General features: G+C 44.6%; 1 protein-coding gene across 1 annotated transcript in view; it reads left to right on the top strand.

Moving 5' to 3' along the window:
* LOC110533304 (serine/arginine repetitive matrix protein 3) overlaps positions 1-15,000 on the top strand; it is a 186,579-nt gene that overhangs the window by 120,505 nt on the left and 51,074 nt on the right. Inside the window, exon 4 of the mRNA XM_036989600.2 lies at positions 14,163-14,249. Coding sequence (XP_036845495.2) covers positions 14,163-14,249 — 87 coding nt within the window. The remainder of the gene's footprint in view (positions 1-14,162; positions 14,250-15,000) is intronic.

Raw genomic sequence — 15,000 nt, 5'->3', positions numbered from 1 at the left:
GGTAATTCTGACCAGGAAGAGCCATGTGGCAGACACACACACACACGCACGCACGCACACACACACACACACACACACACACACGCACACACAGATTCTGTAGAACAAGCAATAACCACCACAAGATATTCTTCATCCCTACTGCTAACTTCCTCTCTAAGTGTTTCTCATATCTCAGCTCCTCCATTGATTTCAGTCTAAGATGACCGGAAGGTAGTCTGGCTAACGCCTAACTCTCCAAGTCCTCCTGACTTCAGAGTCTGGAATTGCTCTTTGATGTTGTCGGCACAGTGCATCGTGCTATGCTTTTACTGGTTAACTCTCGCCATACACAGCCCACACACAGCCCACACACAGCCCACACACAGCCCACACACAGCCCACACACATCCCATACACATCCCACACACAGCCCACACACAGCCCACACACAGCCCACACACAGCCCACACACAGCCCACACACAGCCCACACACATCCCATACACAGCCCACACACAGCCCACACACAGCCCACACACAGCCCAGACACAGCCCACACGCAGCCCACACACAGCCCACACACAGCCCACACACAGCCCATACACAGCCCACACACATCCCATACACAGCCCATACACAGCCCATACACAGCCCACACACATCCCATACACAGCCCACACACAGCCCACACACAGCCCAGACACAGCCCAGACACAGCACACACATCCCACACACAGCCCAGACACAGCCCACACACAGCCCACACACAACCCAGACACAGACACCGAGCCCTCTTCCATTACAACGGTTGGATTTTCTAATCAACCCCCAAGGGAACGTTTGAGAGAACCAATCGAAACCTGTCACACAATTTCTGAGAGAATATTTCATTAACAAATGGCCTCCGTTCCAGACCAGTGTGGTCACAGATCTCCCTTCAGGCTGTGCGGATGGCAGGAGGAGAATATAACCAGGGAAATACACACAGTAAGGCTTTTTCAGGGGTACTGGACCGGGTCTTAAACGCCTTCAAAGTTCTATCTGAGAAAGATCGATGTGGACTGGACATTAGCCTGAGGCCTTGATGCACAACCTGTCTGTCTGCCCCTCCCCCCGCATTACCTTAGACACCATTCCTCTCTCTATCTATCTATCTATCTGAGGTGATGCCATTGGCATTAATAACTATTAAGCAAATTCATTCCATTTCTATGGTCAGATGGTACCTTAGATGAAGGTGTTGAAAAAAGGGAGATATTCCTTAAGGATAATTCAAATAAATTGCTCTAAAAGACCAAAGTCCCATCCAATCTAAAGAGTTGAGCCTGTTAAACGTCATCAGACTTCTCATCTCACTCAGATCGACATAAAGTATGTGTCCTGGACGGTTGTCAGCCTCTGCTTCTCTGTGCCTATAACTCAGAGTAACCCAGCAGTGGGGCAGGGCTGAGGCTGGCTGGGGCTGGGGGTGAGGCTGGGGATGAAACTGGCTGGGGCTGAGGCTGGCTGGGGCTGGGGATGAGGCTGGGGATGAAACTGGCTGGGGCTGAGGCTGGCTGGGGCTGAGGCTGGGGATGAGGCTGGGGATGAGGCTGGGGCTGGGGCTGAGGCTGGCTGGGGCTGAGGCTGGGGATGAGCTTGGGGATGAGGCTGGGGCTGAGACTGGGGCTGAGGTTGGCTGGGGCTGAGGCTGGCTGGGGCTGGGGGTGAGGCTGGGGATGAAACTGGCTGGGGCTGAGGCTGGCTGGGGCTGGGGATGAGGCTGGGGATGAAACTGGCTGGGGCTGAGGCTGGCTGGGGCTGAGGCTGGGGATGAGGCTGGGGATGAGGCTGGGGCTGAGGCTGGCTGGGGCTGAGGCTGGGGATGAGATTGGGGATGAGGCTGGGGCTGAGGTTGGCTGGGGCTGAGGTTGGCTGGGGCTGAGGCTGGCTGGGGATGAGTCTGGGGATGAGGCTGGCTGGGGCTGAGGCTGGTGATGAAGCTGAGGCTGGCTGGGGCTGAGTCTGGCTGGGGCTGAGGCTGGGGTTGAGGCTGGGACTGGCAGAGGCTGGTAGCTGGGGTTGAGGCTGGGACTGTCTAGGCTGGAGATGATAAGGAAGGAGTACACTCTTAGAACAAATGGTTCCAAAAGGGGTTGTCGACTGTCCCCATAGGAGAACCCTTTTAGGTTCCATGTAGAACCCTTTGTGTAAAAGGTCCTACATGGAACCTAAAAGGGTTCTACTTGGAACCTAAAAGGGTTCTACTTGGAACCAAAAAGGGTTCTACTTGGAACCAAAAAGGGTTCTACTTGGAACCTAAAAGGGTTCTACTTGGAACCAAAAAGGGTTCTACTTGGAACCAAAAAGGGTTCTTCAAAGGGTCTACTACGGGGAAAGCCGAAGAACCATGTGAGTTTCTAGACAGCAGTCTTTTTTCTAAGGGTGTGCAACTGCTATGCTACAGTGTGTATGTGGCCCTAAGGAAAAAAGAACAATGGCCATAGTCCATCACTGTCAGGCACCACCCAGGACCCAGGTCACAGATCCCGGGACAGGAGCTGAATTAGAGAGCCTTCTTGGTCCCAGCAAACATCATTAGACAGAGAGACACTTAGTCATATGGCCAGAGGAACACTTCATTCATCATGGAGCGTTCCTCCATGATGAACCAACATCGACCTAGAGAGAGAGAGAGAGAGAGAGAGAGAGAGAGAGAGAGACAGATGAGAGAGAGAGAGAGAGAGAGACAGATGAGAGAGAGAGAGAGAGAGAGAGAGAGAGAGAGACAGATGAAAGAGAGAGCGAGAGAGAGAGAGAGGGAGAGAGAGAGAGAGAACTTCTGTGAGTGTAATGTTTACTGTTCATTTTTATAGTTTTTTCACTTTTGTATATTATCTACCTCACTTGCTTTGGCAATGTTAACATATGTTTCCCATGCCAATAAAGCCCTTGAATTGAATTGAATTGAGAGAGACTGAAGATAGCATCATCTGTAATTCATTATTCTAGGCACAATTTGGTGTTTCTTCAGCTCTCATTTGAGACACTCGTTGGTAACAAGGCTGTAGGGACTGGTCTTTCATGCAAGTATGTGCAAGCTTTTTGTATCCTGTATTCCTGTTACCATAGAGACACGTGTTGCCATCAGCCTGTGCAGAGATTATTTACAAATCTTGAAGACAATGCAATGGTTGTAATGGTTTGAATAACACCCATCTATCTATCTATCTATCTATCTATTTATCTATGTTCCATCCATCCATCCATCCATCCATCCAATGTTCACCTTGAACTCAGAGCATCTATCCATCCAATTCAATTCAAGGGGTTTTATTGGCATGGGAAACATGTGTTAACATTGCCAAAGCAAGTGAGGTAGATAATATACAATAGTGAAATAAACAATAAAAATTAACAGTAAACATTACACATACAGAAGTTTCAAAACAATAAAGACATTACAAATGTCATATTATGTATATATACAGTGTTGCAATGATGTACAAATGGTTGAAGTACACAAGGGAAAATAAATAAGCATAAATATGGGTCGTATTTACAATGGTGTGTGTTCTTCACTGATTGACCTTTTCTTGTGGCAACAGGTCACAAATCTTGCTGCTGTGATGGCACACTGTGGAATTTCACCCAGTAGATATGGGAGTTTATCAAAATTGGATTTGTTTTCGAATTCTTTGTGGATCTGTGTTATCTGAGGGAAATATGGTCATACATTGGGCAGGAGGTTAGGAAGTGCAGCTCAGTTTCCACCTCATTTTGTGGGCAGTGAGCACATAGCCGGTCTTCTCTTGAGAGCCATGTCTGCCTGAGTCTGTACATAGTCAAAGCTTTCCTTAAGTTTGGGTCAGTCACAGTGGACAGGTATTCTGCCACTGTGTACACTCTGTTTAGGGCCAAATAGCATTCTAGTTTGCTCTGTTTTTTTGTTAATTCTTTCCAATGTGTCAAGTAATTCTCTTTTTGTTTTCTCATGATTTGGTTGGGCCTAATTCTGCTCTGCATGCATTATTTGGTGTTCTACACGGAGGATATTTTTGCAGAATTCTGCGTGCAGAGTCTCAATTTGGTGTTTGTCCCATTTTGTGAAGTCTTGGTTGGTGAGCGGACCCCAGACCTCACAACCATAAAGGGCAATGGGCTCTATGACTGATTCAAGTATTTTTAGCCAAATCCTAATTGGTATGTTGAAATTGATGTTCCTTTTGATGGCATAGAATGCCCTTCTTGCCTTGTCTCTCAGATCGTTCACAGCTTTGTGGAAGTTACCTGTGGCGCTGATGTTTAGGCCAAGGTATGTATAGTTTTTTGTGTGCTCTAGGGCAACAGTGTCTAGATGGAATTTCTATTTGTGGTCCTGGCGACTGGACCTTTTTTGGAACACCATTATTTTGGTCTTACTGAGATTTACTGTCAGGGCCCAGGTCTGACAGAATCTGTGCATAAGATCTAGGTGCTGCTGTAGGCCCTCCTTGGTTGGTGACAGAAGCACCAGATTGTCAGCAAACAGCAAACATTTGACTTTGGATTCTAGTAAATCAAATTTATTTATATAGCCCTTCGTACATCAGCTGATATCTCAAAGTGCTGTACATAAACCCAGCCTAAAACCCCAAACAGCAAGCAATGCAGGTGTAGAAGCACGGTGGCTAGGAAAAATTCCCTAGAAAGGCCAAAACCTAGGAAGAAACCTAGAGAGGAACCAGGCTATGTGGGGTGGCCAGTCCTCTTCTGGCTGTGCCGGGTGGAGATTATAACAGAACATGGCCAAGATGTTCAAATGTTCATAAATGACCAGCATGGTCGAATAATAATAAGGCAGAACAGTTGAAACTGGAGCAGCAGCACAGCCAGGTGGACTGGGGACAGCAAGGAGTCATCATGTCAGGTAGTCCTGGGGCATGGTCCTAGGGCTCAGGTCCTCCGAGAGAGAGAAAGAGAGAAGGAGAGAATTAGAGAACGCACACTTAGATTCACACAGGACACCGAATAGGACAGGAGAAGTACTCCAGATATAACAAACTGACCCTAGCCCCCCGACACATAAACTACTGCAGCATAAATACTGGAGGCTGAGACAGGAGGGGTCAGGAGACACTGTGGCCCCATCCGAGGACACCCCCGGACAGGGCCAAACAGGAAGGATATAACCCCACCCACTTTGCCAAAGCACAGCCCCCACAACACTAGAGGGATATCTTCAACCACCAACTTACCATCCTGAGACAAGGCTGAGTATAGCCCACAAAGACCTCCGCCACGGCACAACCCAAGGGGGGGGGGGGGGGGGCGCCAACCCAGACAGGATGACCACATCAGTGACTCAGCCCACTCAGGTGACGCACCCCCTCCAGGGACGGCATGAGAGAGCCCCAGTAAAGCCAGTGACTCAGCCCCTGAATAGGGTTAGAGGCAGAGAATCCTAGTGGAAAGAGGGGAACCGGCCAGGCAGAGACAGCAAGGGCGGTTCGTTGCTCCAGAGCTTTTCCGTTCACCCTCCCACTCCTGGGCCAGACTACACTCAATCATATGACCCACTGAAGAGATGAGTCTTCAGTAGAGACTTAAAGGTTGAGACCGAGTTTGCGTCTCTGACATGGGTAGGCAGACCGTTCCATAAAAATGGAGCTCTATAGGAGAAAGCCCTGCCTCCAGCTGTTTGCTTAAAAATTCTAGGGACAATTAGGAGGCCTGCGTCTTGTGACCGTAGCGTACGTGTAGGTATGTACGGCAGGACCAAATCAGAGAGATAGGTAGGAGTAAGCCCATGTAATGCTTTGTAGGTTAGCAGTAAAACCTTGAAATCAGCCCTTGCTTTGACAGGAAGCCAGTGTAGAGAGGCTAGCACTGGAGTAATATGATCAAATTTTTTGGTTCTAGTCAGGATTCTAGCAGCCGTATTTAGCACTAACTGAAGTTTATTTAGTGCTTTATCCAGGTAGCCGGAAAGTAGAGCATTGCAGTAGTCTAACCTGGAAGTGACAAAAGCATGGATTAATTTTTCTGCATCATTTTTGGACAGAAAGTTTCTGATTTTTGCAATGTTACGTAGATGGAAAAAAGCTGTCCTTGAAATGGTCTTGATATGTTCTTCAAAAGAGAGATCAGGGTCCAGAGTAACGCCGAGGTCCTTCACAGTTTTATTTGAGACGACTGTACAACCATTAAGATTAATTGTCAGATTCAACAGAAGATCTCTTTGTTTCTTGGGACCTAGAACAAGCATCTCTGTTTTGTCCGAGTTTAAAAGTAGAAAGTTTGCAGCCATCCACTTCCTTATGTCTGAAACACATTCTTCTAGCAAGGGCAATTTTGGGGCTTCACCATGTTTAATTGAAATGTACAGCTGTGTGTCATCCGCATAGCAGTGAAAGTTAACATTATGTTTTCGAATGACATCCCCAAGAGGTAAAATATATAGTGAAAACAATAGTGGTCCTAAAACGGAACCTTGAGGAACACCGAAATTTACAGTTGATTTGTCAGAGGACAAACCATTCACAGAGACAAACTGATATCTTTCCGACAGATAAGATCTAAACCAGGCCAGAACTTGTCCGTGTAGACCAATTTGGGTTTCCAATCTCTCCAAAAGAATGTGGTGATCGATGGTATCAAAAGCAGCACTAAGGTCTAGGAGCACGAGGACAGATGCAGAGCCTCGGTCCGATGCCATTAAAATGTCATTTACCACCTTCACAAGTGCCGTCTCAGTGCTATGATGGGGTCTAAAACCAGACTGAAGCATTTCGTATACATTGTTTGTCTTCAGGAAGGCAGTGAGTTGTTGCGCAACAGCCTTTTCTAAAATTTTTGAGAGGAATGGAAGATTCGATATAGGCCGATAGTTTTTTATATTTTCTGGGTCAAGGTTTGGCTTTTTCAAGAGAGGCTTTATTACTGCCACTTTTAGTGAGTTTGGTACACATCCGGTGGATAGAGAGCCGTTTATTATGTTCAACATAGGAGGGCCAAGCACAGGAAGCAGCTCTTTCAGTGGTTTAGTTGGAATAGGGTCCAGTATGCAGCTTGAAGGTTTAGAGGCCATGATTATTTTCATCAGTGTGTCAAGAGATATAGTACTAAAACACTTGAGCGTCTCTCTTGATCCTAGGTCCTGGCAGAGTTGTGCAGACTCAGGACAACTGAGCTTTGAAGGAATACGCAGATTTAACCTCTCTGATCTCCCAAACCCGGATCCGGTATCGTGACTACAGCCTCAAGCTCATTACCATAACGCAACGTTAACTATTCATGAAAATCGCAAATGAAATGAAATAAATATGCCATCTCGCAAGCTTAGCCTTTTGTAAACAACACTGTCATCTCAGATTTTCAAAATATGCTTCTCAACCATAGGAAAACAATAATTTGTGTAACAGTAGCTAGCAAACAAAGGATTTAGCGTTAGCATTAGCGTTAGCATCCAGCACGCAACATTTCAACAAAAACATAAAAGCCTTCAAATAAAATAATTTACCTTTGAAGAACTTCTGATGTTTTCAATGAGGATACTCTCAGTTGGATAGCAGATGCTCAGTTTTTCCAAAAAGATTCTTTGTGTATTAGAAATAGCTCCGTTTTATACATCACATTTGGCTACCAAAAAAAAACCGAAAATTCAGTCCTCAAAACGCAAACTTTTTTCCAAATTAACTCCATAATATCGACTGAAAACATGGCAAACGTTGTTTAGAATCAATCATCAAGGTGTTTTTCACATATCTCTTCATTGATACATCGTTCTTGGACACATGCTTTCTCCCCTGAATCAAATGGTAAAGTACAAGCAGCTGGCAATTGCGCACCGAATTCCACGCAGGACACCAGGCGGACACTTGGAAAATGTAGTCTCTTATGGTCAATCTTCCAATGATATGCCTACAAATACGTCACAATGCTGCTAAGACCTTGGGCGAACGACAGAAAGTGTAGGCTCATTCCTTGCGCAATCACAGCCATATAAGGAGACAATGGAAAACAGAGCTTCAGAAATTCTGCTAATTCCTGGTTGATGCATCATCTTGGTTTCGCCTGTAGAATGAGTTCTGGGGCACTTACAGACAAAATCTTTGCAGATTCTGAAACTTCAGAGTGTTTTCTTTCCAAAACTGTCAAGAATATGCATAGTCGAGCATCTTTTCGTGACAAAATATCGCACTTAAAACGGGAACGTTTTTTATCCAAAAATGAAATAGCGCCCCTAGAGATCTAACAGGTTAAGGAGGAGTCCGTAATTTGCTTTCTAATAATCATAATCTTTTCCTCAAAGAAGTTCATGAATTTATCACTGCTAAAGTGAAAGTCATCCTCTCTTGGGGAATGCTGCTTTTTAGTTAGCTTTGCGACAGTATCAAAAAGGAATTTCGGATTGTTCTTATTTTCCTCAATTAAGTTAGAAAAATAGGATGATCGAGCAGCAGTAAGGGCTCTTCGGTACTGCACAGTACTGTCTTTCCAAGCTAGTCGGAAGACTTCCAGTTTGGTGTGGCGCCATTTCCGTTCCAATTTTCTGGAAGCTTGCTTCAGAGCTCGGGTATTTTCTGTGTACCAGGGAGCTAGTTTCTTATGAGAAATGTTTTTAGTTTTTAGGGGTGCAACTGCATCTAGGGTATTGCGCAAGGTTAAGTTGAGTTCCTCAGTTAAGTGGTTAACTGATTTTTGTCCTCTGGCGTCCTTGGGTAGACAGAGGGAATCTGGAAGGACATCAAGGAATCTTTGTGTTGTCTGTGAATTTATAGCACGACTTTTGATGATCCTTGGTTGGGGTCTGAGCAGATTATTTGTTGCAATTGCAAACGTAATAAAATGGTGGTCCGATAGTCCAGGATTATGAGGAAAAACATTAAGATCCACAACATTTATTCCATGGGACAAAACTAGGTCCAGCGTATGACTGTGACAGTGAGTGGGTCCAGAGACATGTTGGACAAAACCCACTGAGTCGATGATGGCTCCGAAAGCCTTTTGGAGTGGGTCTGTGGACTTTTCCATGTGAATATTAAAGTCACCAAAGATTAGAATATTATCCGCTATGACTACAAGGTCCGATAGGAATTCAGGGAACTCAGTGAGGAACGCTGTATATGGCCCAGGAGGCCTGTAAACAGTAGCTATAAAAAGTGATTGAGTAGGCTGCATAGATTTCATGACTAGAAGCTCAAAAGACGAAAACGTCATTTTTTTTTTTTGTAAATTGAAATTTGCTATCGTAAATGTTAGCAACACCTCCGCCTTTGCGGGATGCACGGGGGATATGGTCACTAGTGTAGCCAGGAGGTGAGGCCTCATTTAACACAGTAAATTCATCAGGCTTAAGCCATGTTTCAGTCAGGCCAATCACATCAAGATTATGATCAGTGATTAGTTCATTGACTATAATTGCCTTTGAAGTAAGGGATCTAACATTAAGTAGCCCTATTTTGAGATGTGAGGTATCATGATCTCTTTCAATAATGACAGGAATGGAGGTGGTCTTTATCCTAGTGAGATTGCTAAGGCGAACACCGCCATGTTTAGTTTTGCCCAACCCAGGTCGAGGCACAGACACGGTCTCAATGGTGATAGCTGAGCTGACTACACTGACTGTGCTAGTGGCAGACTCCACTATGCTGGCAGGCTGGCTAACAGCCTGCTGCCTGGCCTGCACCCTATTTCATTGTGGAGCTAGAGGAGTTAGAGCCCTATCTATGTTGGTAGATAAAATGAGAGCACCCCTCCAGCTAGGATGGAGTCCGTCACTCCTCAGCAGGTCAGGCTTGGTCCTGTTTGTGGGTGAGTCCCAGAAAGAGGGCCAATTATCTACAAATTCTATCTTTTGGGAGGGGCAGAAAACAGTTTTCAACCAGCGATTGAGTTGTGAGACTCTGCTGTAGAGCTCATCACTCCCCCTAACTGGGAGGGGGCCAGAGACAATTACTCGATGCCGACACATCTTTCTAGCTGATTTACACGCAGAAGCTATGTTGCGCTTGGTGATCTCTGACTGTTTCATCCTAACATCGTTGGTGCCGACGTGGATAACAATATCTCTATACTCTCTACACTCGCCAGTTTTAGCTTTAGCCAGCACCATCTTCAGATTAGCCTTAACGTCGGTAGCCCTGCCCCCGGTAAACAGTGTATGATCGCTGGATGATTCTCAAGTCTAATACTGCGGGTAATGGAGTCGCCAATGACTAGAGTTTTCAATTTGTCAGAGCTAATGGTGGGAAGCTTCGGCGTCTCAGACCCCGTAACGGGAGGAGTAGAGACCAGAGAAGACTCGGCCTCTGACTCCGACCCGCTGCTTAATGGGGAAAACCGGTTGAAAGTTTCTGTCGGCTGAATGAGCGACACCGGTTGAGCGTTCCTACAGCATTTCCTTCCAGAAACCGTGAGAAAGATGTCCGGCTGCGGGGACTGTGCCAGGGGATTTATACTACTATCTGTAGTTACTGGTGGCACAGACGCGGTCGCATCCTTTCCTACACTGAAATTACCCTTGCCTAGCGATTGCGTCTGAAGCTGGGCTTGTAGCACAGCTATCCTCGCCGTAAGGCGAGTACAGCGACTGCAATTAGAAGGCATCATGTTAATGTTACTACTTAGCTTCGGCTGTTGGAGGTCCTGACGAACCGTGTCCAGATAAAGCGTCCGGAGTGAAAAAGTTGAGTAGGAAAAAACAAAAATATAAACGGTAATTAAAAAGTAAAAACCGTAAATTTGTCAGGTAGCAAAACAGGTTGGCAACAAAACGCACAGCAACTCAAAAACAAGTCTGCAAGTCGTGACCGGAAATGACCGTGACCGGAAATGACGTAGGTAGGTAGACTGGTGTGTCGGGTGTTGGTAGTAGTAGGTAGTAGGGTGATGCCGGGTGTTGCAGACTTTTCTAGTGCCCGCGCCAATTAGTTGATATCTATGTTGAAGAGGGTGGGGCTTAAGCTGCATCCCTGTCTAACCCCACAACCCTGTGTGAAGAAATGTGTGTGGTTTTTGCCAATTTTAACCGCACACTTGTTGTTTGTGTACATGGATTTTATAATGTCGCATGTTTTACCCCCAACACCACTTTCCATCAGTTTGTATAGCAGACCCTCATGCCAAATTGAGTCGAAGGCTTTTTTGAAATCAACAATGCATGAGAAGACATTGCCTTTGTTTTGGTTTGTTTGGTTGTCAATTAGGGTATGCAGGGTGAATACATGGTCTGTTGTATGGTAATTTAGTAAAAAGCCAATTTGACATTTGCTAAGTACATTGTTTTCATTGAGGAAATGTACGTGTCTGCTGTTAATGATAATGCAGAGGATTTTCCCAAGGTTTCTGTTCACACATATCCCACGGTAGTTATTGGGGTAAAGTTTGTCTCCACTTTTGTGGATTGGGGTGATTAGTCCTTGGTTCCAAATATTGGGGAAGATGCCAGAGCTAAGGATGATGTTAAAGAGTTTTAGTATAGCCAATTGGAATTTGTTGTCTGTATATTTGATCATTTCATTGAGGACACCATCATCACCACAGGCCTTTTTGGGTTTTTATTTTGTCCTGTAGCTCATTCAAGGTAATTGGAGAATCCAGTGGCTTCTGGTAGTTTTTAATTGTTGATTCTAAGATTTGTATTTGATCCTCTATATGTTTTTGCTCTTTATTCTTTGTTATAGGGGTAAACAATTTTTTTGTAGAAGTGGTTTACCCATACATCTCCATTTTGGATAGATAACTCTTTGTGTTGTTGTTTGTTTAGTGTTTTCCAATTTTCCCAGAAGTGGTTGGAGTCTATGGATTCTTCAATGACATTGAGCTGATTTCTGACATGCTGTTCCTTCTTTTTCCGTAGTGTATTTCTGTATTGTTTTAGTGATTCATCATAGTGAAGGCGTAGGCTCAGGTTTTCTGGGTCTCTATGTTTTTGGTTGGACAGCTTTCTCAATTTCTTTCTTAGATTTTTGCATTCTTCATCAAACCATTTGTCATTGTTCATTTTCTTCGGTTTTCTATTTGAGATTTTTAGATTTGATAGGGAAGCTCAGTGGTCAAATATACTGTTAAGATTTTCTACTGCCAAGTTTACACCTTCACTATAACAGTGGAACATTTTAACCAGGAAATTGTCTAAAAGGGATTGAATTTGTTGTTGCCTAATTGTTTTATGGTAGGATTCCAAACTGCATTCCTTCCATCTATAGCACCTCTCTGGGATAGGCGGGACAGTCGCGTCCCACTTGGCCAATAGCCAGGGAAAATGCAGAGCTCCAAAATCAAAAAAATACTATAAAAATCAAACTTTCATTAAATCACACATGTAAGACACCAAATTAAAGCTACACTCGTTGTGAATCCAGCCAACATGTCAGATTTCAAAAAGGCTTTTCGGCGAAAGCATAAGATGCTATTATCTGATGATAGCACAACAGTAAACAAAGAGGGTAGCATATCTCAACCCTGCATGCGCAACACAAAACGCAGAAATAAAATATAAATCATGCCTTACCTTTGATGAGCTTCTTTTGTTGGCACTCCAATATGTCCCATAAACATCACAAAAGGTCCTTTTGTTTGATTAATTCCATTGATATATTTCCAAAATGTCAATTTATTTAGCGCGTTTGATCCAGAATAATACAGCTTCCAATTTGCGCAACGTCACTACAAAATATCTCAAACGTTACCTGTAAACTTTGCCAAAACATTTCAAACTACTTTTGTAATACAACTTTAGGTATTTTTAAACGTTAACAATCGATCAAATTGAAGACGGGAATATCTGTTTTCAATACAGGAAGACAACAAACTCGAGCATAGTCTTGCGCAACTATCATACAGTACACATAACGTGGCACTTCTTCAAGATGGCCGTACTTCTTCATTACACAAAGGAATAACCTCAACCAATTTCTAAAGACTGGTGACATCCAGTGGAAGCGGTAGGAACTGCAAACAAGTCCCTTAGAAATCTGGGTTCCCAATGAAACCTCATTGAATAGACAGTTACCTAAAAAAAAAAAGAAATCTGAATAGTTTGTCCTCGGGGTATTGCTAAATAAGTTCTGTTATACTCACAGACATGATTCAAACAGTTTTAGAAACTTCAGAGTGTTTTCTATCCAAATCTACTAATAATATGCATATCTTATATTCTGGTGATGAGTAGCAGGAAGTTGAATTTGGGCACGCTATTTATCCAAAAGCGAAAATGCTGCCCCCTATCCCGAAGTTTTAATGTTACTCAGTTCCTTTGGCTTTGTTGCCTCATGATTGAGTATTGCTCTTTTCAAGTAGACTGTGATTTTGCTGTGGTCTGATAGGGGTGTCAGTGGGCTGACTGTGAATGCTCTGAGAGACTCTGGGTTGAGGTCAGTGATAAAGTAGTCTACAGTACTACTGCCAAGAGATGAGCTATTGGTGACTCTACCATTGACACATACCCAGCGTGCGACAGAGCTGCAGGAGTTGTGACCCATTTTTGTTGGTTATGTTTTCATAGTTGTGCCTAGGGGGGCATATGGGGGAGGGAATGCTGACACCTGCAGGCAGGTGTTTGTCCCCCTGTGTGCTGAGGGTGTCAGGTTCTTGTCCGGTTCTGGCATTTAGGTCACCACAGACTAGTACATATCCCTGGACCTGGAAATGATTGATTTCCCCCTCCAGGATGGAGAAGCTGTCTTCATTAAAGTATGGGGATTCTAGTGGGGGATATACAGTGGGGCAAAAAAAGTATTTAGTCAGCCACCAATTGTGCAAGTTCTCCCACTTAAAAAGATGAGAGAGGCCTGTAATTTTCATCATAGGTACACTTCAACTATGACAGACAAAATGAGAAAAAAAATCCAGAAAATCACATTGTAGGATTTTTTATGAATTTATTTGCAAATTATGGTGGAAAATAAGTATTTGGTCACCTTTAAAAAACAAGCAAGATTTCTGGCTCTCACAGACCTGTAACTTCTTCTTTAAGAGCCTCCTCTGTCCTCCACTCGTTACCTGTAATAATGGCACCTGTTTGAACTTGTTATCAGTATAAAAGACACCTGTGCACAACCTCAAACAGTCACACTCCAAACTCCACTATGGCCAAGACCAAAGAGCTCTAACATGTCCCTGATGTAACATGTCCCTGATTTAACATGTCCCTGGTCTCCCTTGGGTTGCTTCCTCTGACCTCTGACCCCTGACCTCTGAACTGTGTGTTTCCTGCAGGGTCAAGGTCCATGGTGAGGTGCAGACAGACCCAGCTGAAGGTTACCATGAGGACGGCGAATGGCACGGAGATAAAGACGGCTATAGGTATGGAACGGCCACACACACACACACACACACACGCACGCACGCACGCACGCACGCACGCACACACCCACACACACAACGTCCTCTCCCCCCACCTCCCTTCCCCCTCCTACACAACAAATGGGCTTAACTACAAGCTGTTCAGAAACATGTAGCCCGTGCTGTCAGAGATTAAGGTCTACTGTACACACACACACACACACACACACACACACACACACACACACACACACACACACACACACACACACACACACACACACACACACACACACACACACACACACAGACACACAGACACAAACACACACACACACAGACACACAGACACAAACACACACACACACACACACACAGACACACAGACACAAACACACACACACACACACACACACACACACACACACACACACACACACACACACACACACACACACAGACACAAACACACACACACACATACACACATATACACACAAACACCCACACACACACACACATAGACACACACACATATTCACACACACGCACATACACACACATACACACACATATCCTCTCATTCTATCATCCTCTTATCATCTCATCCTGTCATCCTCTCATTCTCTCATCCTGTTATTCACTCATCCTCTCATTCTCTCATTCTCTCATCCTCTCATCCTCTCATCCTGTTAACCTCTCATCCTGTCATTCTCTCATCTGCTCATCCTCTCATCCTGTCATCCTGTCATCCTCTCATCCTCTCATTCAC

The sequence above is a fragment of the Oncorhynchus mykiss genome, chromosome 10 (genome assembly GCF_057628025.1).
Source record: "Oncorhynchus mykiss isolate SJ-2025 chromosome 10, ASM5762802v1, whole genome shotgun sequence".
Lineage (NCBI taxonomy): Eukaryota > Metazoa > Chordata > Actinopteri > Salmoniformes > Salmonidae > Oncorhynchus > Oncorhynchus mykiss.
This window is presented reverse-complemented; position numbering and strand designations above follow the sequence as displayed.